A 27,923-nucleotide genomic window follows, 5' to 3' on the forward strand; every position below is an offset into this window, starting at 1 on the left:
TTACTCAAGTACATTTTGTATTCCTGACTTTTACGTGTAACAGAGTATTTCTACATTGCAGTATTGATACTTTTACTTAAGCAAAAAAAAAATTGAGTACTTTTTCCACCACTGCCTGAAATCCTGATGATGATGTAATTATTACACACACTCTGAACAACATACCGGCTGGCTGGTTCTATTTTGAGGGGCTACACAGCCCTGTAAAACTTTATTACCTCTTTTTTTTAATGACATCAAAGGCAGTTACACGGCACACTCTAGTCTCTCAGTAATGTTTTTATTTCATACAGGGCAGCTTGCATTTTGATGAGCGGGTGGAGGCAAACATAATAATAATCATCATCATCATCATCATCATAATAACAATAAATGCAATTTATATGGCGCCTTTCGAGCGCCTTATTAAGAAAATAACTAGTTACAATGGTAAACAAAAATAAGAAAATAGGAAGAAAAAAACGAAATTGTTAGAATTAAAAGGTAAAAGGGGCATTTGAATTAGGTATAGGGAATGAGAGTCTGAATGGGTGGGTTGAGAGCATAGAGTTATGAGGGTGGGGGCAGCTTTGATCTGGGAGAAATATTGCCATGTCTGCTTATTAAAAGCAATTTTGGGCTTGTTTTTCTGTAAAGTCTCTTGGGGGTTGTGGTTTTTGGAGCTTGTTTCTAAAGTGTAGTTGTTTATTTGGGCTTGTTTCCTAATGTTGTTTAATCAGTGGTCCTCAAACATTTTCATGTCAAGGAACCCCCAACCCCCCCCCCCCCCCCCCCCCCCCCCCCCCACACACACACACACACACACAAACTATCTGTCTGTCTCTTACATGTCATCATGATTTGTGTGTGCGTGGGGATCTCATTTTAAACAAGCTTGGTGCTTTAGGAGCCTTCCAGTTTAGTAGACCTTGTATTGTGAATGTGTACTTCCACGTAGGCCTACTGTTGTTCTCGTGTCTTACTAAATAAAGTACATCAATCCACACACACACACACACACACACACACACACACACACACACACACACACACACACACACACACTCTCTCTCTCTCTCTCTAAATATATTTTGTAACAGGGAATCCTTTGTGTTGTTAAAATGTTTTTAAAAGATTCAAAATGTTTCACTTTTTTCAAGATTAAAAACTATCATATATAGCAGATCAAATATCCGATGCGCATAGTTAAACTAAAGTATAAAGTTCTCATGTGGCCTAGATTATTTTGGGCTTGTTTTCGTAGACCTGGTTGCTTATTTCTCTCGCAGAATCTGGCAACATTGGCTGGGAGTGAGTTAGTTCCATCCATAGGATATAGGAGGAGCTTTGGGGCTGCAAGCCTCGCCTGCAACTTATGTCGTCTTGGCGACCACCAGGAAGTTGGCGTGGCATCGCATCATTCAGCAGACCAAGTAATGCTCTAGAATGGCTGTGATATCACATATTTCATGTATTCCGTTACACAGCCATAGATCACTCACCCCCATGCCCCCGGGTAGCAGAGTCATCTGGACGGCATTACATTTTGTTCCACACGTCACTAACCCAATAATGAATTGCTGCGACTTACTTACTACAGATATTTTGTACACTAGTTTCATATACATTTGATGGTTTTGGCAGAAAACGTGTGTTTAGTAAAATATCTTCACTTTTCACACGAAGATTCACACGGAGGACTGTCTCTGCCCGCGACGGGGACCGAAATGACTGCTGCACCGAACATGAACACTTCCTGTGGGGATCACTATGTATGGGGCACACACACAATTGACAGGTGTGGGAAAAAAATGTTTTGACTTAAATACAGTACTTGAGTAAATGTACGTATTTACGTTTACACCGCTGGTGCTTCCCAAACAAAGGAAGTTTTCTTTTGTTCAGTCCAGCAGATTTATTTCGGGTTCGTTTGGTTTAGTAGCAGAATACTGTCTGTGTGAATCTTCGTAGAAAAATGGAAATAATATACAAAACACACGTTTTCTGCCAGAACTTTCAAATGAATATGAAACTAGAGGACAATACACCTCCTGAATATCTGACCCCAAGTGGCAGCGATTAATTATTGGGTGAGTATAGGCTACACACCAGTGATTATTTTTCTTTGTCTACTTCTCTACCAGCAGATGGCAGACATGTCTTGGTTTTCAAAGGCAGAGCATCGATTGAAACTGACTCACTGAGGAGAGGTTACATAATAATCATAATAATCATGATGATGATGATAATCATAACATGATTTTTTAAAGGTAGGGTAAGTGATATTTTTTGGTTAAAACAAAAAGTGTTTAGTTAAAAGGTTAAAGCATTATATACTGATAGTAATCATTGCTATAGAGCAGGGGTCTTCAACGTTTTCAGGCCAGGGACCCCCTAGCTGAGAGAGAGATGAAGCAGGGACCCCCTCTATATTGTATACAATTTGTGTTTCAGATTTAACTTTTTTTTGTTTACTTGGTAGACCTGCTCTTTTTTCCCTCTACACCAAACACCTCTTTGCACAAAAATAGCCGATCTACAAGCTCAAGCAGATCTACAAGCTATTTTTTGGTTCAGGTAAAAAAAAAATCACATCACACAAAGATTTGGCGGACCCCCTGTAGTAAGGACCCCCTAGGGGTCCCGGACCCCCTGTTGAAGACCCCTGCATAGAGTGTTTGTTCAGTAACAGGGGTCTCCATGTCTCTCCAGCTGTTTGATAAACACAAAATACATTTTCAGGTGGGCGACCAATCATCAGCAAATCAGGAAAGAGTACCCATTAATCAGCTTAAATTTGATAGTGTTCCAGTTCCAATATCGTCTGCTCATTTCTTTGTATCATCACTTCCAATTCTGTTTAATCTGTATCCTGTGCGAGTGGATTAAATAGGTATCCTGATCTGAAAATGCATTTTCTGCTTACTAAAGATCGAGCTGGAGAGACATGGAGACTCCATTCTATATATCAATTAGTACTATCAAAGAATATGGAGCTATTTAACACTTATTTTAACCAAAACACATCACTTACTCTACCTTTTAAACTGTGCATTTATGTTTAAAACTTCACACAACTCTGACAGCTCTGGCCAGAATTGATGTATATGACGTTTCACTCAATAGTGACATTTGCCAAAGCTGCTGGTGTTCTTTATTTATTTTTTTGTTTTTCCACACTGTATACAATGAGGACAGATTACTGCATCAAAAGTAATCAACAAACAAAACTATACTACAAAAACTGGTCAAACATTGGCCAAATTGTCAAATCATATAATAAATAACATAACATTCATAACATTGTGAAAATAGCTGATCTACAAGCTCACAACACCTCGCAACGTGAGCTTGTTGTAGATCGGCTGTTTTCACAATGTTTATCTGTGGAACCGAGTCAAACTAAATGTAATGCATCAACTCCTACAATTCCAACTGCTTATCAGGGTGGGGGGGGGGGGGTCCCCAGTTCAAATATGATTCTTTTGGGTGGGTCACAGCCCGAAAAGGTTGAGAACCACTGTATAGTTAGTACTATAGACTGGCTTAGTGTTGAAAGAGCTCCCTCTGCTGGTTCAATAGAGAATCACTACACTGTGGCCTGTGCTAAGCACATTTCCCAATTAACCACTCTTCCAATGAAAGAGCCTTTATGCTAATCATACCTGTATGGACCAGGTCTGAATGTTTGTAAACAAACGTGTAGAGCGTTATTTACGGGTAGAATGTCTATGGATGTACCAAAGAGTTATAATACATTGATATGTACACAATATAAAATAAAGTGTCCAGAACATTAGCTATGTCTAGTTTTGTCAACCTGTGGATATCTGTCAGTGTGTGTCATCAGGTGAGGTGTTTAGCCCCGCCCAGAAAAAACTGCTCTCAGCGGGTGTGGTAAATAACTAGAAGCTGATGGTACGTCATCTCCCTGCATGGTGTCTAGTCTAGCGCATTGACAGTGGGGATATAGGTGCCCTCGCTCTCGGCTGACACCGGCAATAAGCCGCTCTGACCTACTTTTACCGGTCATAACTACTGAAGAAATGCAGTAGCTGAAAATATGTTACTGAATGAGAGCTATAAATGTCTTTACAGCACGCACGGCTGGGCAGCTCATCTGCAGTCAACCATTACGTTTTGTGTACACTTGCAAACCAGTGGTGGAAAGTACATTTACTCAAGTACTGTACGTACTTAAGTACATTTTTATTTCCAATTTATTTCCAATTGTCTATACTTTTACTTCTACTCTACTACATCTCAGAGGCAAATATTGTACTTTTACTTCACTACAATTATTTGAAAACTTCAGTTACTAGTTACTTTGCAGATATAAATTACATTATAAAACATACATTAACCACTTTAGCCCTATTTTATACCTAGGCTATTTTCAAACATTTTAGTACTTTTACTTTTGGTACTTCAAGTACATTTTGATACCAATACCTTTGTACTTTTACTGGAGTACATTTTTAATTCCGGACTTGTAACAGAGTACTTAAAAGTAAAACATTTGAGTACTTTTTTCCACCACTGTTGAGAACACATGTGTGATCATTAATCACATGGTAGAGCCTGACAGTGCAATGAGAGAGAGAGAGCTCTCATTTGGTCACTTTGTGGAAAGATATATTGCATCATTAACACGGTAAAAGACTCAAAGTTGAATTGATCGTTGCAAAGAGGCTCAGTGGACAATCATTTGGGTACATTAATGTCTAACTCTGTGTGTTCTCAAAGTGGGATCCACATGGACCCTTATGGTTCCTTGAAGGGGTTCCAATGGACCCTTACTTACAGGTCTGTAACTCTGAGAATGCACGGGTCCATTTGGTTCCATTGTTTTTTACACTCTCAGAGTTATGGAGGTCCTTGAAATTAAAAAAAAAAAAAGTTTGAGAACCACTGGTCTGACTTATGTACTTATGTACTAACTATAGACACATATCTTGTATACACTACACCAGTGCTTCTCAAACTTTTTCATGTCAAGGACCCCCAAAATGATATGTATTTGGCCGCGGACCCCCATCTAAAAATATTTTGTTCCAGGGACCCCCCAGAAGCGAAGATTTGAGTTACAAAAGTTTGCTTTAAAAATATATATATTCAAAGATTTGCACAAATGTTCAAGATTTTTCAAAAAAGGTCATAATTATTCTGATGCTATATTTACACATTTTGCTGGGTACCCCCTGGAACCCCCTCGAGTACCCCTGGGGGTCCCCGGACCCCACTTTGAGAACCAATGCACTACACCACTGTTTCCCAAACAGTGGGTCTGGACTCATGTTTGGGTCGCAGACCATTTTTTATGGGTTTCCTATACATAAAAAAAAACAATTATTTAAAAAAAAATATATATATATATTTCAAAAGATTTAAAAAAGTTTAAACAAAGTCACAACTTTTCATCAATTAAAAAGTAACCCCAGTATTTTTCAAAAGTATTTTGTGTATACATGCTCACAGCGCGGCACTCTGTGAGCTTGTATATCTGTTATTTTTGAATAGGCAAAGAAATCTAAAATGACATGAGATGCGTTCCCACATTGAATGGGTTAACACCAGATGGAAACACTGACCGGCTGCTTATCATGTCAACACCCTGACCTCATTCTAAACACAAGGTTATCAAGCCCTCTGCCAGCTCTACTTAACAAAGCACAACACAACAAAGGTGTGTTCAAAAAGCACATACAACAAACATATCATATCGTATCGTCTCTCTGGAAACCTCATTATGTGTAATGTCCAAAACTGTTACTTTTCAGGATTCAAAATTCAAAAGTATCAAAAGTAACAGATCGACAAGCTTGCAGATCTGCTACTTTTGATGCTTTTGTGTGACGCTGTAGTATGATCAAGTAGGGCGTTAATTTACGAGAAAAAAAAACACAGCAAGTGGTCACACATACAGTATAGGTCGATGCAAAAAGTTGAGGTCAAGCATTGTAAAGGGGGGCTTGAGGCAGTGTCTGCTTGTGGTAGTCCAACATTACACAAAGTCATAGAACTAATTCTCCTGATCATTTAGGTCCTTGCTTTTCATTCACATCGTCGTACGATATCTGTGATCCTTCTGTCAACTTAAAGCATTCCTAAGTCAATGATTTGATGACCGGCAGCGGTTACGGGAGACACAAAAGAGTCTCCTTTGTGTCTCCTACCGGAACTGCTGCCTACCGGTCCGTTGGTCATCAAATTATTGGCTTAGGAATGCGACATAAACAAAAAAATCTCCAATCTCCATGGGGTGACTAATCGATAGAATTTTTTTTTTGTTGGTTAAACTATCCTTTTAACATAGCTGCATGTCTCCCACATGTACTGTAACATCATTGTGAAGAAGAGCTATAGCATAAACGCCACATGTGTGTGCACGTGCGTGTGAGCGAGCACGCACACATGCGTGCACATGTGGGGGGCTCTCAGCTTTTGTTTTGGGCTCCATGTCATGTCTTCTACGCTAAAGAAACAATGCCTTTCAAATGTAACGCAATGTCAAACGTATACTTTCTCTTACCTTCTGCAAAGGTGTTCACTATGACCGCGTCCGGCATCTCCTTCTCCCGGTTCTCCTTCTCGGTCCTCATGGTGCTGCTGTGGTGGGTTTCCAAGCTGGATGATGATCGGCCTCAATCAGAACCACAACAAGACGGAGCAGAACAGATGAACCATGCATGCATGCATGCATGTGCTGGGCGGATGGATGGACGGATGGATGGCCAGGAGCCTGGGTTAGTTCCTGTTCCTGAGGCTGTGTTGTTCTATGTGTGCAGCATGAGTGATCCTACAGGCCTGCAGGTAAGACTGGAACATGGCCACTATACCAATGAATAACACCTTAATGTCTTCTCTGCCAATGAGATCGCAGATGCCTTTGTGTGCAAGAGGTTGGAATTTGTAAGGAGGTGGCGGGAAAGGCATTGGAGGGGGGGGGCAGGTGTGATGATGAGGCCAGGTTTTAACCCATGCTGGGCACCTTTGATAAACATAACTGTATGTAGTGCCTCCTCCTCTCTGAGCTGTGAGCTACTTTACTGTTATGCTAAATTACACCCTGATTGCCCACACACACACACACACACACACACACACACACACACACACACACACACACACACACACACACACACACACACACACACACACACACACACACACACACACACACACACACACACACACACACACACACACACACACACACACATCATGACCTACTATCTCTTGGTTTCTCTTTACTTGCCAGTAAAGAGAAACATACATATCGTTGCTGTCGGAGCAGAACACTTTTTATCTCCATATTTTTTACTTTTTGTGTTTTTTTCGTAAATTAACGCCCTACTTGATCACACTATCTTGCTTTTGAATTTGAATCCTGAAAAGAACAGTTTTGGACATATGAGGTTTCTACTCTGAACCTCTTTAAATGTGGGCTTATACTAGGTTAGGAAAATAGCAGATCAGCTTATCATCATTGCATGACAGAGACTATAGAGAATGGGGCATAATTGGTTAAACCAGGGATTGTCAAACTTTTTTTTTCATTCAATGGATCATGCCTCCACTTGTGATATCCCACACCGGATAGGATACTGGCTTTCCCCACTAAACACAAGGTCCATCACTTGACATGGGGTCAGTGGTGCCTCTGCCTGGACCCTGTACCACTGGCCTGCACTACTGTTTAACTATGTGATGTAACCGCTGTTGCAGAGCAACCAAGACAACTTGTACATACTGTGGCCTTTTATTGGGCCCTAAGCTAGAGGGTTTCACAATCACAATGGCTAAGCAGTCCTTGCTACGTAAGCCATTCAAGGAGCAAGGAATCCTTGCGGAAATCTGTGTCAACCATTTTTATTGTGTGCCAGTCACTCACGTGAAGAAACGGTTTGTGTCCAATATGATTTTGAAATATAGGCAAGGTGAGGCAGTTTTATTTGTGTCACATTTCAACGACAAGGCAATTCAATGTGCTTTAAGCCGGTGGTTCTCCAACTTTGTCATGTCAAGGACCCCCAAATTGACCCTTATTAGCCTGCGGACCCACATTTGAAAAGATAATGTCAAGAATCCCCATAAGAGAAGATTTTTACGGCTCTATAGCAGGGATTTTCAACCATTAAAATGTTAAGGATGTTTGACATGCATTAGGCTACGGACCCTTATTTGATGGCATTTCTATCTGTGGGACCCCAATTTATATTGTAGAATCAATGTTAATCTAACTCAGAGAGTGTACAAATGGAGCCAAATGGACCCGTTAGGGTCCATTTAGTTCCATTTGAGTTACAGCCCCATAAGGGTCCATTTGGTTCCTAACTATCTATCATTTAGCTGGGGACCCCCTAGACCCCCTGCTTTAAGCGTCATTCACACTGAGCACTATAACTATAACGATAACAATTACTATATCGTTAAGTTTATCCACCTGACTTTTAAAACTATATTTTTATAGTTATCGTTATAGTTATAGGGTTAGGGTTAGGGTCACGCAAAGGAAACACAATTATACAATAAAAATAACAGATACAGTTACAGAGCAGAATATTTCTTGTCTATGTGAAGCCAATACATGTAAACCCCCCAAATCTCACACCTTTACCCATCAACAACCCCTCTCCTCATCCCTGCATTGCATTCATCTCCCAGTGGCTGCTGGCGACCTTTCTAAACTCTCTGTCTCTCCAACCATTTTGTATCATTTCTTTGGGGGTTGTATGATGTTCTTTCATATATTGACCAGTCTAATTTTGTACTTTGGCTATTTGAAACATAGCTGATCTACAAGCACACGACGCGTCACATGGGGATGCATTTTGAGCACGTAGATCAGCTATTTTCAAAACAGTCTGACACATTTTACTTTGGCACTCTGGATTTCCACTGCCACTTTAGCCCCACACAACACCACACGGCATGGCCCAGCACCCAAAATGACTGCCGTTTGCATTACACAAAAGTACCCCCTTGCAGTATCCCCCTCCCCCCGGTTTCTCGTCCTTAAGCGAGCTAGCTAATTTCTTGTATCAACATTTTAATTGTATTTGGAGCAGCCATGTAATTTGACTCAACGGTTGCCTTTCTTTGTCATGCATGTGTTCATCACCTGAATGTAAAACTAATCCACAGCTAGTGTGCAGCAGACTACGGTCATCGACACGCCTTTGTAATGCAAGTACAGGTGGAGATTGTTGCCTATTGCTGTAATTTGACTCAACGGCTGCCTTTCTTTGTCATGCATGTGTTCAGCACCTGAAATGTAAACCGCGCGAATCCACAGCTATGCACAGCAGACTACGGCCATTGACACGCCTTTGTAATGCAAGTACAAGTGGAGTACAGATCCTGTACACCAGGGGTTCTAAACATTTTTTATACCACAACCCCATATTATGAGTTTTTTTTTTGTGGAGACCCCATCACCCCACAGTTGCCAATGCACAACCCCAATGGCACCTTCCCGCGACCCCACTTTGGGTCGTACTCGTGACCCATAGTTTGAGAACAGTTGCTGTACACCAATGAAATCAAATGTGCAGGCAGTAGAGGTGGAGGAACTCTGATTTTGTAGCTGTGAACACTGCAAGTTGAAATACTTGCTAATAGTTAAAGTCCTGTCGTCACATTATTGAGTATTAAGTAAAACAAAAAAAAATGTGTGTGTGGTTATATTTGAATATAAGAATTGTTTTTTACCTCAGCTATAGATACAAACCAAATGGACCCTTACAGATCTGTAAACCCAGAGTGTAAAAATGGAACCAAATGGATGTTAATAAAATTGTTTATTCAGAGTAAAAACATACTTAGAAAAAGTACAGAAAACTATATAAGTGTTCTGAAAGTCCTGGGGCAGTGCAAATCCATATAAATAAATACAATCCACACTTTAATCTAGCTTAACATCCACGGCGGCTACTCATGCACAAGCTGGCCCAGCGTGGTCAGGAAACCTGTTTGGAATGCGTCAGTGAGGGCAATCTCCTGCCTCCTCTGGGCGGTGTTCATCTGCCCTCTGGCGCGTTTCCTGGCGTCCGGCCTGCCGTTCCTCGTATCGTGCATCCTCCAATGCATTCCTCTCCCTCTCAAACACTTGCTTCTCCCTGTGGATCTCCCTGTACACCGTCAGGATATCGTTCTCCCGTGGTCGTCTCCTCCTGCCTGGACAATAACACAAAAACTAAAATGATGGTTAACCACTGTGAAGCCTCTGCTCTGTGAGCTTGTAGATCGGCTACTTTGGGCAAAATGTCCACCAGGGACATCTGGGTACATGTGTTTCATTGCCGGTTTCTTTCAACATTGAAAAAACACCTTTCAGGAGACCACAAGGGGAGATAAATATAAATTCCCATCGAAAGGAGGTGTCATTTAACCTGACTCTTCTTCCATTTGGAGTCAGGTTAGGCGTCATTCACTGATGAAGTTTTTCTTTTTCTCCTTTGTACATATATTGTTTGTATTTGTTGTATGACATGTATTATTGTGTTAATTATTTATGCTATGTCGATGACTTGAACACATAGGTCCACAATGGAAACAAGTCCACAGGACTTTTTTGTCTTAATGTTTTACTGTACCACTCTATGAAATCTATGAAACAGTTTAATCTGCAACACAATTTTATACAATATGTAGTGTGTGTGTGTGTGTGTCCTCATCTCTCTCTCAGCTAAGGGGCCCTTGGCCTGAAAAACATTGAAGACCCCTGGTCTATAGAGATTTAAAAGATAATTTCCATTTGGACAAACTTCTAGGACATACACAAAAGTGACCTGTTTAGTACAGCTTCGCCACTTCAACTGCATAATTACTCAACGATCGATAGTTGAAGACTACAGGGTCAGGATATTGATTTTCTCGAAAAAATGGCTCGTAAACAAACATTGTATTCTGACACATTAATGCCATTGTAAAGACTCATTTATTTTCTCCGTCGCACAACAGTGTTGCGGGTCAGAAATAGCAGACTACGGTCTGTACAAGCTCACAATGCGTCGCAGCATTGTGACCAGTGGTGGAAAGTAACTAAGAACATTTACTCAGGTACTGTACTTAAGTACAATGTTGAGGTATTCTTACTCTGCTGGAGTATTTCCAATGTTCAATACTTTATACTTCTACTCCACTTCCTCTCAGAGGTAAATATTGTACTTTCACCCCACTACAATGATTTGATAACTTCAGTTACTTAATTGTTACTTTATAGAATTAGATTTACGATTATTACAAGATATGCATTAACCACTTCAGTCCTATATACTTCGGCTATTTGAAAATAGCTGATCTACAAGCTTACAACGTGTCGCTGTGCGACGCGTTGTAAGCTTGTAGATCAGCTATTTTTATTATTATTTTTATGTATGAAGATATTACATTAGATCTTCATACATTTTGAACCTGTGAAATTGGACATTCTGCATTACTACTTTTACTTTTGGTACTTCAGTATAATTTGATGCCAATATACTTTTGTACTTTTACTCAAGTCAGTTTTGCATACCAGACTTTTACTTCTAACAGTATTTCTACATTGCGGTATTGATACTTTTACTTAAATGAAATATGTGAGTACATCTCCCATCGCTGCTTGTAGGTCTGCTAGTTATGAATCGGCAGGGACGACATTGTTAATCACACAAAAGTCACGAGCGCTCTCTCTCTCTCTCTCCAATGTGCCATTCATCACCCTTCAGGCTATTTGTGGTCCAAACTGAAGCGGTGTACACACTGTGTGTACGCAGGCTGTTCAGTGTTGTGCCCTAAAGCGTGCCTCACAGGCTTGCAGCCAGCACACAACACAACACAACACAGCCAAGAAGGGCCCTGTTGCTTAGCTGCCTGCGGGGCAAAACGGTCGCTGGGCTGCAGCAGCAGCATTATTGTCGGTGAACGGCTCAATGCTCTGCCGAATGTAATGTCCTTTCTAGCATCTCAATTGAGAATAAAATGGCTGTCCCAGTTTTATTATGATCTCTTTAAGGAGGTCTGTTTTCTTTTTTCTCTACTTCTTCCCTGAGAGCAAAACTGCATTCGATTAGTCATGTGAAAATGTCACTCTTTTGTACACCAGAGGACTGGAAATGTGAGGATTACCATTTAGTCTCTGTCGGGCGGAAGACCTCATGTACAAAACTGTTATTTTTCAGGATTCAAATTCTAAAGAATCAAAAGTAGCTGATTGACAAGCTTGCGACGTGTGTTGAGCTTGTAGATCTGCTACTTTTGATGCTTTTGCGTGACGCTGTAGTATGATCAACCAGGGCGTTGATTTATGAAAAAAACACATAAAGTTGAGATGGAGATAAGAGTTTTATGCCCGACAGCAACGATATGTGATGTTCATTGAAAACACACATACATCGCAGACTGATTCTTTCCATTATATGTGCCTATAGGTAGGATCTGCTATAGTAGCTATAGAACTCATTTCAAGGTCCCTGCTTTCATTGGTGTTCCATCAATGCAATAATAAAAAAACATTCAGTGCTAATGCACGATGAATGACAATTCCAGTGCACGCACGTCTCATTAATGGGAAAATAGGAAAACACGGTTGAATTTAGACAGTCTAATTAACCGTTGCAGAACATATAGCACCTGTTGCGATACAAAACACAGAGCCTCGATATCTGCAGCGTTAATTTGTTACACGGTCATAAATAATGAAGGCATTACATTTTTATCTTCAAGAGACGGTGAAGTGTCCGAAAAATTATAATATATGTATATCATTGCTGTCAGGCAGAAACCTGTTATCTACATATTCGAACTTTGGGCTTTTTCAAAAAAATCCAGGGGGTCCCCAGCAAAATGTATTTATAGCATAATTTTAACCACTTCATCCATGTATATGTTGGCTATTCAAAAATAGCAGATATACACGTTTTTTTTTGTACAAAAATCTTCTGGGGGTCCCTGGCGCACAACATTTTCAGATGGGGGTCCGCGGCCAAATATATATATATACATTTTGGGGGTCCTTGGCACGAAAAACTTTGCTACCACTGCTATACTGTATGTTCCCAAACACCATTATGACTTTTATATGGATCGGCCTACGTCGGTTATGCCCGAATATGGGACTATGCCGTCAGTCCTGGACGTGATGGTTATCTCTATATATGGAGATCTGGGCAGAGGTTGCTGATGTCAGACTCCGTATATATGACACACGTTCAGGTATCTATGACGACTTTGTAAGTTTATCCATATATAGGCTAGTGCTGGCAAATATGCCTTGAATGTTTGAAGCGTATTTCCAATTTTTTTAACTTCTACTCCACTGCATTTCAGAGACAAATATTGTACATTTAATCCACTACAATTATTTGAAAACCTTAGTTAAAAGTTACTTTGTAGATTTGGATTATTATTACAAAACATACATTTACCACTTCAGCCCTATCTACTCTATTTGAAAATAGACGATCTACACAACACTTTGCATGTTGTGTGCTTTTTTGTAATATATTTGACACATAATGATAACTTTTGAAACGGGACATTCTGCATCATGAGCACTTTTACTTTTGGTACTTTAAGTATATTTTGATGCAAATACTTTTGTACTTTTATTCAAGCACATTTTTTGATACATTTACTTAAGTAAACAAATTGAGTACTTTTTCCACCCCTGTCTACACATGGATGAACATGTATCATTTGTAAACTAGCAATGACACTTGCTCTGAGCTTTGCACCATTCTGTGCTGCGTGAGTGTAAGATAGGTGTGTTTTGTGTTTAACGTTTTGAGAAAATGGGTGAAGGTTTCAAGAAATGTGTCAGAAATGTGTCTTAGCAATAGGCTCTATGCACAGCAGCCATATTATCTATCACTTCCTTCACAGGCGTTACCAATGATACTAATGAAGGCTCTGTTCCATTTAGTGTAGCACAGTAGTTCTCAGACTTTTTAATTTCCACGACCCCCCATAAATCTGAGAGTGTACAAATGGAACCACACTCTCAGAGCTACATGCCCGTAAGGGGCCATTTGGAACCCCCTCAAAGGAACCATTAGGGTCCCTGGACCCCAATTTTACACCCACTGGTGTAGCAGAGTGTTTCCAGTGAGCCAACATGCACAATATCAGCACTCTGACTCTGTTTGACCAGAATGGAACAGAGCCTTCATTAGTATCATTGGCAACACCTGTGAATTTCTTCACAATATGGCTGCTGTGAGAAACATTAAGAGAAATGTGTGCAGATAAGAATGCCTGCACAAATGAGCGTTGTCAGAGGCACGCATGGCAACAGTTTGTGCATTGTGTGACCAGTCTATATAAGGTGGTGAGGGTGCTGCAGAATACTTTAGATCTTGACAGGTGATAGACAGAAACCGAGAGAGTTATCGAGAGTATAGAGGAAAGCAGACAACAGCCCCCCCACCACCGGCGGCCAAGGTTACCATCTAGCAACCGAGCAACATAATACTAGACTGACACCACCGCTCAGCAAGCATGAGCAGCGAGGCCGACATGCAACAACCGCCGCAGCCTGCTAATGCAGCCTCTGCCAAGCAGAAGCTCATTGCAACTAAGGTCTTGGGCACAGTGAAGTGGTTTAACGTCAAGAATGGATTCGGTTTCATCAACAGGAATGACACAAAAGAGGACGTCTTTGTGCATCAGACGGACATAAAAAAGTACAACCCAAGTAATTACCTTCACAGCGTCGGAGGAGGAGAGATCGTGGAATTCGACGTGGTCGAACGGGACAAGGGAGTGGAGGCGGCCAACGTCACCGGCCCAGGAGGTGTTCCGGTGCAAGGGAACAAGTACGCCGCCGATTGGAAACCTTACAAACGCCGCACGCCCCGGTACTCGCAGAGAGCGCCCCAGAAGGAGAGATGCCGCAACAACAGCACAGGCACGCCCTCCTACGCCAGCCGTCGTCGGCACCCGGGGAGACTGAGGGGAGGTGAAGGTGACGAGATTCAGAGAGCTCCAGACCAGGGCAGCCAACCAATGAGGCAGATACCACAGGGGCTTCCTACCACATTTTAGACCAAGGGGTCCACCCCCTCCCAGACCGGCATAACTTCAGCTACTGCCACAGATGTTTACAGGCCGGTGGAAAGCCTGGCCGGTAGGTCATACAGGCCGGTGGAAAGCCTGGCCGGTAGGTCAAGGAGGCAGAGACAGGATGCGACCCATCCATTGGGAAAACATCCACGCCTGATGCCCCGGCAGTCTCAGTAGGAAAGAACATGCCCATCGACACCCGCCATCTCTTACCATCGTCCCTTTTGAGTGGTGCGAACCACTCCTATATCTGACTTTGTCTGTGTGTATGTCCAAAAGACAAACATTGATGACAACATCAACACGGGGCTCATCAAAGGCACCACTCTCTTCACACAGGGTGTGATTTTTTTTTTTTTTTTTACAGTTTGGCGTGTGGGTCTGTGTGTCTATCCGGAGAAAATCTCGCAAACTGCTGGACTGATGGACCGCCAAAGTTCTCGTGCACACTGTTGCCAGGCTCAGAATTGTCAGCTTTATTGTCACATGACAGGTTTACAGAAGTAAAAGAGTGGGTGAAATGTGTTTTTGTACATAATTCACATCGTATTGTTATTTCCGGGAGAAGAGTGGGGGGAGGGGGGCAAGGGGGAAAGGAGATCAAACATAGAATCCCACTTAGTTTTTATTTTGTTCACATAATGTTCTATATTGGACGTCAAAGGGGCTCGGTTGTCCGTGTGTCTGTCCAGAGCTAATCTTGCAAACCACTGGACCGATCTATGCCACATACAGGTTCACATAGAATCCCTATAATTACTATTAATAGTTTTATTATTCTAATACTAATAGAACATAGAATCCTTAATCTGTGTCTGATTTCTGCCTACGGGGAACTAGAGCTATATATATACTGTATATATATCGTCTCTGTCGGGTGGAAACCAAACCGTTCCTTTTGTATGATGATGATTTGAAAATAGCAGATCTAAAAGAAACTTGTAGATCTGCTGTTTCCACTGCTTTTGTGCAACACTCTTGTGTATGACAAAGTATATGCATGAAATTACAAATACAAAAAAATAAAATAAAAGAGTTGAAACATGGAGATACAAGGTTTCTGCTTGTGGATCTGCTACTTGTGATACTTTTGTGTGATGCTGTAGTATGATCAAGTAAAGGGTTAATTTACCAAAAAAAAACACAAAAAGTTGGAATAAATAGAGGTTTCTGCCCGACAACAACGATATCCAATGACCTTTTGTACCAACGTCTGTACGTCTCCATTGCATGCGTGGGTTAATGCATTGTGTGCCGACTATCATTGCCCACGTGTGATTGGACGAGAGCAGATGATGACAAGGAGACTAGCTTTGACATGTCTGTCACAAAGAGATGAATTTATCTATAACCCTGACCTGATATTTACTCCTATAAGTTAGAATTAATTTCCGGGGCTGCAAAAGCCCGGTCCCCCGGGTGAAACGGCGAGTTTTGTGAGGATCCAGGAGGGCCCTATCCGAGGATCTGAGGCTGTGCAGCAAAGACTTATGTGGTTCCAACAAGTCCACAATGTAACTAGGAGCCAGTCCGTGTAAGGCTTTAAAACTGATCAATAAAATCTTAAAGTGAATTCTGTAACTCACTGGCAGCCAGTGTAGAGCAGACAGGATGGGTCTAATGACATGCCCAAAGAAGGGATCGATTATTAATTGATTATTTTATTAAACAATCCATTATCGATTATGTTTTTATAATTGATTACATCGATTGGTTTAGAGCGGTTACACTCCTACTCCAAACGTATGACTCAACCAACCCTAAACCTGACATCTAAAATAAAAATATATACAGGGTTATATATGAAAGAGATAGCAGCAGATTTCAGGGAGTTGAGAGTTTTTTTTATTTATTCATTCATGATCAATCGTGAAGTCCTGATCCTCTATCAGAATAATACATCAAATCAATAGACTACATTATTAATGTATATATCTATCTACACAGATTTTATATTCCAAGGCTTTCGCTGTATGTAGTAGGAAGCATTTTCCCCCCAAAGTAAACTCAGGTTTCTATCTAATATTCTCTCTGCTAGCTCCTTGAAACATGTTTTATCTGAAGCATTACATGTAATGTGGATAAAACCAATATCCCAGAGCACTGATATGTTTTTGACTCATTTAAAATAACCGTATATTGAAAAGATAACATTCATAAAAGAGCACCATTTTTCATGAGTAATTCAAAAAACGAGCTTTACATAAAATCTCTCGCTCTTTGCCGAATATCATGCCTCACCTTTACATGTCAATTCTGCTGGCTCAGCATCAGTGGTGGAGAAAGTATTACTTTTTACTTAAGTAAAAGTATCAATACTGTAATGTAGAAACACTCTGTTACAAGTGAAAGTCTGGTAATCACAATTTACTTGAGTTAAAAGTACAAGAGTATCGGCATCAAAATATACTTAGTAAAACTAAAAGTTATGCAAAATGTCCCATTTCAACTTCTCAAAATGAATGGAAATCTTTTGAAAATAGCCGATCTACAAGCTCACAACGTGTCACAAAGCGACATGTTGTGAGCTTGTAGATCGCCTATTTTCAAATAGCCTACATATATAGGGCTGAAAGTGGTTAATGTATGTTTTGTAATAATAATCACAATCTAGAAAGCAACTAGTAACTAAAGTTGTCAAATAATTGTATGGAGTAAAAGTTCAATATTTGCCTCTTAGATGAGGTGGAGTAGAAAACAAAGCATTAAAAGTATTGAACATTGGAAATACTCAAGTAAAGTAAGTACTTAAGTACAGTACTTGAATACATTAGTTATTTCCCACCACTGCTCAGCACGTCAAAGCTCATTACGACGGCCATATCGCTGGAGGAGGTTCCTCCTTCTCTGCCGGTGGCAGTCAGCAGCTTCAGCTGATTCCCACCGGCTCCGGTGAACGCGTCCCCCTCCCACACCGCCTGACTGCTGTTGTTGTTCAAGTGCAGGTCAGCCAGCCTCTCACCCGGAACCAGCACGCTCACCCTCCGAGCCCCGGGCACCCTGACCCTGAACCTCACCCAGCTCTTGGCCTCCAGGAGGCCTCTGCGCGGCTCAAATAACACAGAGCCCTTTCTCCAGGCGGTGTAAGTGCATGGGAACGGGGGCAGGGGGGAAGGGGAACCCCCCTGAGAGGAGTTCTTAAGTATGTAGTCACACATGGGGCTAAAGTCCTGGTCGTCGGGAGATTTTGCATAAAGTCTGAGCTTGTAAAGCCCGCACTCGGGAAGGATCGCGCTGATGGTGACTTTGTTGCCGTCGTGGGTGAAGAGGATGTACCTGGACAGTGGATACGTTGGAGTCTTGCTGCGATGGTCTTTGGACAGCGTGGCGTGGATCTCCAGGTCCGCTCGCCGGTTTTCAAAAGTGATGTTACATTCGCCTCGCTCTGCGCTCGCCACGGCCCCCGTGTGGCTGAATTTACACAAACCGGCATCACGGGTCCGAGTCCCAGGCCCGCAGGACGAACTGAGGGAAGACGGGAACAGATCATTCAGATTAACTGCGCCTCCTCCCGTGCAGTGCAAAAGAAAGTTTCCAGCGTTCTGATAGCTCCGCTGGGGGCCGCCATAGTCCCGGACGAACACAGACAAGCGGTAGTAGCCCGGATATGGGCAGAGCACGTGGCAAGCGAGGCGATCGGGTTGAATCTGTGTGGCGAGGCACCTTTCGGCCACGGAGGGCTCGAGATCTTTGTGGCTCAGCTCACAGAGCATCAGAAGCGGCCTAGAGGTCTGAAGATCCAACTGCAAAGACCCATGTGCCGCCGTCGCCATCTCGGAGCCATGGCTGCATCTGGTCACGCCGAGGCCCTCCGCGGTCCTCTGCAGCCCCCAGCACAGGAAGGGGTTTCCGGGGAGTTCTTCGCTAGGTTTGGGCTCCAGACACTCCAGCTGGAAGGAGCAAACCCAGCTGAAGACCCCATGAGGCGAGTTATTAACGGGACGCGCAAATATCATGACGTCATACGTGCCGCTGGCGTGAGGCAGCAGCCGCAGTCTCATTGTGTCTTGGGCCACGGTGAGTAGACCTGAGGGACAGCTGAACTCCGTGGGTTGAGGAGCATTTCTCTGGGTGATCTGGTAGGTGAAGTCCACAGGCCGGCTGAGCTTCATGGAAACCAGGGCCTCACCGTTGTTGTCTGTGGAAAAAATATCATTGCTGGATGAAAACATGGACGTACAGTTTCATCATGCATCCACCGAACAGTAGTGGACGAAGTACTTGCATGTTCCTGTCACATAGGAAATCCTGTATTCCAAATTTTCCCTTGCATAAAGTTATACCTATACTTTTTTTATGAATAAAATGTAATGTTGTCCAAACTCTAGAGTATATGTTATGTTGTCTCTCTGCTCTTCTATTGAGACATTTAGATCATGTCAAAGTCATGTCTGACCTAGACACAGGAATTTGTTGACCATGATGGTCAAGATTCAATTGATCCCCTGAGCAAGCAGGCCGGCTCTATTAGTTCAATGGTAAAAGAAATTCAGCACTTGCGCAAGAAACAGGGTTGAAATCCGGGGACGAAGAGGAAAGTTACATTGTGCAGCTTTAAAGTACAAAAGCAAAAGTACATATATATTTTTATTAAAAGTTCTCCAAAACATTTCAAAACCACCACTGATATAGAGATGTTTAGCCTACCTGTCACCAAACTGTAGTGTTCTGGCTGGAGAAGAGTCAGGCCCAGTGTGTAGAAGTGGGAGGTCCTCAGGACCCTCTTCTCAAACTCCTCCAGGGGAACCGGAGAGTCCAGCAGCTGCCACTCCACCTGGTCCGGACAGTGAGAGTTGATGAAGTCCTCTGGGTCAGTCAGGAAGTAGAAATCATCGTACCTGGACAGTAAGAATTGTTTGGCACGGTGGTCACATGACAATCTGGAGTGAGTTGACATCCAGTTCACATAGATTACAGCATTGGTTCTCAAAGTGGGGTCCGGGGACCCCCAGGGGTCCTTGAGGGAGTTCCAGGAGGTCCCCAGCTAAATGATAGATTAGGCACCAAATGGACCCTTATGGGTCTGTAACTCTGAGAGTGTACAAATGGAACCAAATGGACCCTAACGGGTCCATTTGGTTCCATTTGTACACTCTCAGAGTTAAATTGACATAGATTTTACAATATAAATTGCGGTCCAAGTGATAGAAATGCCATTAAATGGGGGTCTGTAGCCCTAATGCATGTCAAAGTGGGGGTCGACGGGTCGTTGAAATCAAAATAGTTGAGAATCACTGCTAGAGCCGTAAAAAAATCTTCTCTTATGGGGGTCCCTGGCATATCTTTTGAAATGGGTGTCCGTGGGCTAATAAGTGTCAACTTGGGGGTCCTTGACATGAAAAACTTTGAGAACCACTGGATTACAGTGCTGTTATCATTTTAAACTATGATGCTAACGGAAACTCACCCTGACTTATCCTCTCTTAATGCTAAAGTAAGTTGGAGGGCCAAGCAAGGATGCTATATACATCTCATGTTTGTGTCTGTCTGTCTGTCTGTCTGTCTGTCTGTCTGTCCATCTATCTCTCACATACACAGCTACTGTATACTAATAGTAGAGAAATAGATATGCTGAATAATGCTTATTTACACTCATAAGCATTTCTTTTAACCTTTGATGTACACAGGAATCAAACCAATACATAAAAAAAACATGAATTGAAGATCAAAGCCTGAACTTGCAAAGCCACAAAGTAGATTGTGTGTGTGCGTATGTGTCTCTGTGTCTCTGTGTGTGTAAGCAGGTGTTGAGCATTATTTCACAGTGAGAAGCAGGATCTAAAACAGTTTGATCAGTTAATGAATAATTTCGGGCTTATTTTGGAATACTCGGCTCGACTGATGTGACTTTTACGTTTTTTTGTTACTAGTGTTTTGGCAGCCTGTCAAAATAGCAGAGGTTATTTTTAACCTCTTATCTTATCTAAAAGTTGTGTGTGCTGCTGAGAAGTGGTGTGCTGTGTTTGTATACTAAAGCCCCATTAATAGTTAGTCACACGACCGTGTCCAACAATAGCTGACCTACCTGTGGGTCGGCTGAGGTCGGCAATTTTTGGGGTGCATGACACCTTCCAGAAAAACACAAGAACGCTCGCCCCGGGTCAAATCCGCCGACCTCGGAACGGTCGCCACCAGGTATTCCTGAACCTAACCTTATTCCATAACGTAACCTCAGTAAAACTGGGCCTAAACCTAAGCTTATTCCTAAACGTAACCTCAGTAAAACTATATGCCTAAACCTAACCTTATTCCTAAACTTAAATTCAGTAAAACTATGCGTAAACCTAACCTAACGTCAGTAAACCTATGCCTAACCCTAAACTTATTCCTAACCTTAACCTCAGTAAAACTAATACAATAATACAATAACCGCTGGGGGGGGGGGGGGGGGGGGGGTCAAATCTTTGGTCCTGGGGGGTCCCCGGGACAACACATTTTGAGACAGGGAGCCGCGGCCAAATACATATCAGAAAAATATTTCTAAATCCCAACAGTATGTTTCTATATCAGTGGTGCTCCAACTTTTCCATGTCAAGGACCCCCAAAATGATGACCCCCTCATCTAAAAAATATGTTGTTCCAGGGACCCCCCTGAAGCACAAGTTAAAGAGTTAAAAATGTTTGATTTAAAACATATATATATATATATATATATTCAAAGATTTGCACAAATGTTCCACGATAAAAAAAGCAGATCTATGAGCTTGACACAGACTGCGTTCCCGGTCTTAAGACAAAGTCACCTCTTGATGAAGGTTTTGTTGTCCATGTCTACTCGGCCGGCTCCCCAGCAGGCGTCCAACAGGTACCAGCGGCCTTCCAGACGCACTGCGTTCCACATGTGGGAGGACTTGGTGTTCTGGCAGCTCTGGCCTTGTCTGTAGCCGATGCCTTTGCCGTGGCCGGGCACTTCTCTGCACTCGACGCCTGCCTCCCTGGAAGACAAAGGAGCTGTTTTATTAGCATAAACAGACTCGCTCCAGCTGTGTCCTTGCCTGTGTATTGTTATTACACCACAAACCAGATGGTAGAATTAATCTGATATGACCGTGGGAAGAAATACTGGATCATTATTAGTCAGTATTCACTTATGCTGCAGTGGTTTTCAAACCTTTTGTGGCCAAGGTACAGCAATGGGCAAGTCAAAATCTCAACACACACTGGTATATCGTCTCTGTCGGGGGGAAACCTCATATGTCCAAAACATTTACTTTTCAGGATAAAAAATGTAATAAAAAGTAGCAGATCCTCAAGCTCGAAACGCGGCGCGAATCCGCCACGTTTTTGCACTGTAGTGTGATCAAGTAGGACCAACACAAAAAACACAAAAGGTTAAAATATGGAGATAAGAGGTTTCTGCCCGACAGCAACGATATTGCAATAGAATGTGTGGGCTGTCACAAAATCCCAGGGCACGACATGGGACTTGTCTCAAGGCTCACCCAAGCGTGCATAGTGGGCACACGGTTGAGGGAACCCACTGACTTACTGGCACATGTGCAGACACACACTGGAGTATCCGGAGCAGACAGCCTTGCCAGCCTTAATGACCTCCTCTGGAGCGCACAGCTTGCCGGTCAGACCCAAGTAGCCGCTCACATCGTACTCTGTAGGAAGAATTGACACACACACACACACACACACACACACACACACACACACACACACACACACACACACACACACACACACACACACACACACACACACACACACACACACACACACACACCCCTCTCAGTGTGTCTTTAGTCAGTAACATCATCATGAAATGACCCATTCAATCCGGGAAAGCATCTGTGTCATTTTAGATTTTAGCGTTATTTGGCAAAGAAAAAAAAAAAACTCTAAGAATTTAGAACAGTGGTTCTCAAAATAGAAGATATTTAGCAGCTTTTTTTAAAACATCTTATTTAACATCTCTTCTAGGGGGTCCATGGCACAAAACATTTTCAGAAGGGGGGGTCCCGTGGCCAAATACATACAAATGTTTTGTCCATAGCACAAAGCAGTTTGAGAACTACTGATTTAGAAGGCATTTGTAGAATCGGCCTCATGCAGGTCTTAATGGGTTAAGTGATTCATTTTCTGATGTTACTGTTACTGACAGGTTTTGTCAGTAAAATCATCAGGAAATTAATCACTTCAGCATCTTGTGGCATCCATTCTTCAGCCCCCCCGAAACCTGGCAGGAATCCATGTGTAACATTGCAGCTGATGATGAGATAGCCTACACAGTGAAGCTGTGAACTCATGCTGAACTACAGCATAATAATGATTCCCTCGTAAACTATGATGACCCGAACGGTACAATCTGCTGCCAATTAGTCACATAATGATGGGGCTCGTGTTATCGTGTGACAGGCTGAGCTGTGGGTGCAGACGCTTCGTTTCTATTTCAAAGACACGGTTTAATTGAATGTCTGTCTTAATTAATGAACGCCTGGCATGGTACGACTGAACTGTGTGAGGTCCTATTGGTTTGCCGCCCCGTACACGCTAAAGCGCAATGCCGGAGTTTTCACAACAAAACAGGGGTCACAGTGTTTTCTCCCTTTTAGGGGGTCAATATAATGCCTGATTAGTGTGGATAGGTGCAAACGTAGCAAACGGTAAAAATAAAACACCAAGTCCTCAGTGGTTCCTCACCTGTGGATGGTAGTGTTAATTATGTGTATATCTGATCATGTGAGGCTTCAGTGTAAATCCCAGTAATGTCAGGGGTTAATGTGGTTAAGACTAGTATATATTTTCTTCTCTATATATAGTGAAGAACAGGAGATTTTAATTTTTGTCTCCGCCAGGAGACTATGTTTTCGTTCTCGTCCTTCCGTGTGTCCACCAAGCTAACATTGGTCAAGCTTCACGTGACACGTGACAATATGTTGATATGTCATGTTGTGCTTTGATTGGCAAGCGAGACACATGATGAAATAGAGACCTATAAATAGGTATGTCACTTCAAAACATCATTTATATGTTTTGAAGTGACACACCTATCCATCAGCCAAGCTAACATTGGTCAAGTGACACGTGACAATATGTAATATTGACAGGATTAATGGAGAGTATCTTTTCCTCTCCGTCCGTCTCTGTATGTGTCCGTCTGAGAACACCCAACATTGGTCAAGCTTCACGTGACATCACAATGTAATATAAATAGGTAAGACAGGATCAATCAGGAACAGTACTTTCCAGTACAAATTACCCGACCGTGCGTGTGTGTCCGTCTGAGAACACCTAACATTTCTAGAAAACTATGGTTAAAGATAGGGTAAGTGATTTCCTTTAGTTAAAATAGCACGGGTCCGCTGGCGGAGACCTGTGCTCCGAGGAGCACATTTTCTAGTTACCAATGTAATGACACAGCCAGATCCAGATAGCCCGGAGTGTCTCCAGCTCACTGTGGGCTGCCTCTGTAATGGTCTGGGTGATGGTCTGGAGGGAGACCACCCCTCTGCAACGAAGCTGAAACACATTGATAACCATGATCAAATCACAATGCATTGAATGACAGAGTGACGTGAAATTAACTACCTTTACATCAGAGCCCAACCAATATATCGCTATATCGGCGCGGTAAGTAGAGAGCTGGCGCACCACCTCAGCATTCCATCTCCCAGGGGTCTAGGGCAGTGGTTTTCAACCCTTTTCATATCAAGGTCCATTATTTTATTGGGCATTTGAGCCACGGAACCACCGTTTGATGAGATTTTGCCTCTCAGACCCAAAACATTGAATATTTTGTTATCGTTGGATAAGATTTTGTCCACAATTCCATCCATGCTGTATTGATGTTGGTACCATAGGAGAGATAACAGGCAAACGTTGATCAAAATAACAATTCTTCTACATTCTCTAATTGTGTAGACTTCTTGTACATTAACTCTTGAGAGCGTAAAATGAAACCAAATGGACCCGTAAGGGTCCATTTGATTTCATTTTACACTCTCAAGAGTTAAAGACCTATAAATTAGGTTACCAACTCTCCATCATTTAGCTGAGGACTGCCTGGAACCTCCTCAAGGACCACTGGCCGTCCCCGGACCACTGGATGAGAACCACGGGTATAGCGCATTGTAACTCCTGCATTCTCGGCTGATACCGACAATAAGCGTCTCTGACCTACTGATTTACCGTACTTACTTACGTTTTTCAGATCGATTTTAAGATTACTTTTTTTTCTATACAAGATATCAATCAAAACATCGGTGGTCTTGGACTCGGGATCACCATCGGACCCCCAAAATGTGCCATGGGTCGGGCTCTATTTGACACGCGTGCATTGCATGGAGACGCTCACCTCCTTTCCGGCGTGGATAGCATGTCTATCCACTGTGGAGAAAGTCTCTTCACCAGCATCATACAGTTCCCTCTTGGTTTTCCTTTTGCTTGATGTGACACTTGGACCACCCACCCCTGTGTCCGTGTGTCCCCCGCTGACAGACTGAGGGCCCTGGGCTTGTCCTCCCATCGTTCTCCCCTGACCTCCGTCCTTTAGGTCCTTCTGCTTATCATCAATGTAAGAAAATATTAAAATGCAATAATATAATGATAGTCTTTATTGTCCCCTCACGGATCCGTGAGGGGGCAATAAAGACTATTATCTTATATATATATATATATACATATTCATCTTCAGTCTGTTCAACAGAAAAAAAACACATAACTATATAGCACAGTGAAACTATATCTATACGTGACCTTGCAGATCTGCTATTTTCCCTACATTTCAAGTACTTTTACCCTTCCTCGACATGTAGTGGAGTCAAGAGTGCAATATTTGTCACTGAAATGTAGTGGAGTGAAAGTCATCAGCATCCAAACATACAAAAAGTAAAAATAAAGTACTTAAGTACAGTACTCAACTCTGCTACTGTTCACCTGGCCTCCGTGATCTCCGTGCCTCTGCTTCGTCAGAGCACTCTTCTTCTTCTTCATCACTCTCAGGTTGGAGGCCGAGCTGTCAGCGGACGGCTGGCATTTCGCCATGCAGGGCCGCGGGGCCCCCGCCACGTCCATAGCGCCCAGGGGCCACGGGGCCCCCGCTGCGTCCATAGCGGCCCACTTGTGAAACACAGACGCCTGGGTGCCCTTTGCAGCGTAAAGCCGCTTTGTCACGAAGCTGCTCTTGACGGAGGTCACGGAGGTCACCTCGAGTCTCCATTCCTGCTTGAGGACAGAGGTCTTCTCTTTGTGGACGGCCTGTATCTTGAAGGACGTCTGCTGGGTGAGTTTTGTCGTCCCATCCTCAGATGTTAGCTGTTGACCTGAGGTTTAGAGTGACCTTACTTAAAATAAAATATAACCTGGGACCCATAATCACTTAAATCCGAATCAGCAAAGTTAGCTGATCAAACACATACAACGCATACATCGGCTATTTGAAAAAAGCCGATCTACAAGCTCACAAGCTAGATGTAGATGTAGCTTGTAGATCTGCTATTTTCAAAATATCTTGAAATAAAATGTGGAATATTTGGAAGATGTTTGAAACATTCTAACACAGGCATCTGGTACAGGGGCTCCTGATACTCCCTGGTCGGGGTTATAGGTAATAGAAATATATATTCATTTGGGGGTCCAAGACATTAAAATATTTGAGATTAAGCAACTACACCTATAATAAGCAGACATGGCAACACTGACCTGATGTGGTGGTTGTGTCCAACCGGAAGGGGTCTTCTTCAGTCACGTTGGTATTGTTACAGTTGTTGCTATTGTTGTGCTGAGTATTACTGATAAAAGGGACCGAGTGGTGGCCTGTCAAAGAGCTGCCATGTGACTCAAAGTGCTCGGCAGCCAGCATTTGAACTACATTACCCATCTTTCACAGTTCCTTTTGTGTGAGAGATCTGTGAATCGGAATGAGAATGATTTTAGATGGGGGTTATGCACATATCATGGTGAAGGGGGAGCATCATGGCGAATAATCCATATCCATTTATATTTTATCAATATCCATACATAATAGATAAAAAGGGAGTTTAATATTGAGTTATTTTATTATGTGTGTGTGTGTGTGTGTGTGTGTGTGTGTGTGTGTGTGTGTGTGTGTGTGTGCGTGTGCGTGTGCGTGCGTTTTAATGTGATGTCTGTCTTCTCTGTTTTTGTTTGTTTGTGTTTAGAGGCATTTTATAAACATAAGAGTCATATTATTGTGATGAGGGGCAAGGTTTCACCCCGTTGACCTCCACTATAAAATATAGTTTTAAATGATAATATGAGATTAGGAGTTTATGAGATTAGCTCCGGACAAACAGACAAACAGACACACAAAGTCAGACCCTCTTATAGCGGTTTGGGCTAGTGTGTCCACCATGCCTACCTTCCTGCAGGAGCACAGCATACAAATAATATGCTTAAAATACTGATAAAGAGCTTCAAAAGTTTATTTCTTAATTATCACATACGTGTGCAGTACAGATGGTATCGCAGGCAGTGAATGTTGTGTGCTTATAGCTTCCACATCAGTGTGGATAAAAATAACTACGATAAAAATACAGATATTCAAAATACAGGCAGAAGGTAAGTCTATGCGCCGAAACAATGAAGCTTTGACTTGTGAGATGTGGCAAAGTGATAATTGAAATTGAAATGAAAATCGCAAGGTGATAATTGGAATGATCTCGAACGTGCCCGGTAAAGCAGTTCAACCCTTAAAGGACAACCTCACCCATTTTCAACCTCTCTTCATTTAATTGGTCCTCACTAATGCTCATGATAAAATCGAACCAGTTTTGTCTACTCTGTCTGTGTCTCAAAGGAGGGCTGGACATTTCAGAAACCCGCCTACCAGTGACATGATCGATGGGGAATCCAAGTTAATAGAAACTGCAAGCTTTCTATTCCTGGAAAGTTAGCATGCTATATTAGAAGCCATTGTTCTCACACAA

General features: G+C 42.4%; 1 protein-coding gene across 1 annotated transcript; it reads right to left on the bottom strand.

The window, feature by feature from the left end:
* Window positions 1-17,801: 17,801 nt before the first annotated feature.
* LOC311034057 (uncharacterized protein) lies at window positions 17,802-26,854 on the bottom strand (the record flags this gene model as incomplete). The annotated part of the gene is made up of 8 exons (XM_084041797.1): window positions 17,802-19,165; window positions 19,675-19,865; window positions 21,771-21,962; window positions 22,517-22,634; window positions 24,381-24,495; window positions 25,331-25,534; window positions 25,912-26,297; window positions 26,677-26,854. 8 exons carry the CDS (start codon window positions 26,852-26,854, stop codon window positions 17,802-17,804), a joined length of 2,748 nt encoding a protein of 915 aa, XP_083897923.1.
* Between the last annotated feature and the right edge of the window lie 1,069 nt (window positions 26,855-27,923).

Source organism: Gymnoscopelus microlampas (assembly GCF_963454915.1).
Source record: "Gymnoscopelus microlampas genome assembly, chromosome: 18".
Taxonomy (NCBI): Eukaryota; Metazoa; Chordata; class Actinopteri; order Myctophiformes; family Myctophidae; genus Gymnoscopelus; species Gymnoscopelus microlampas.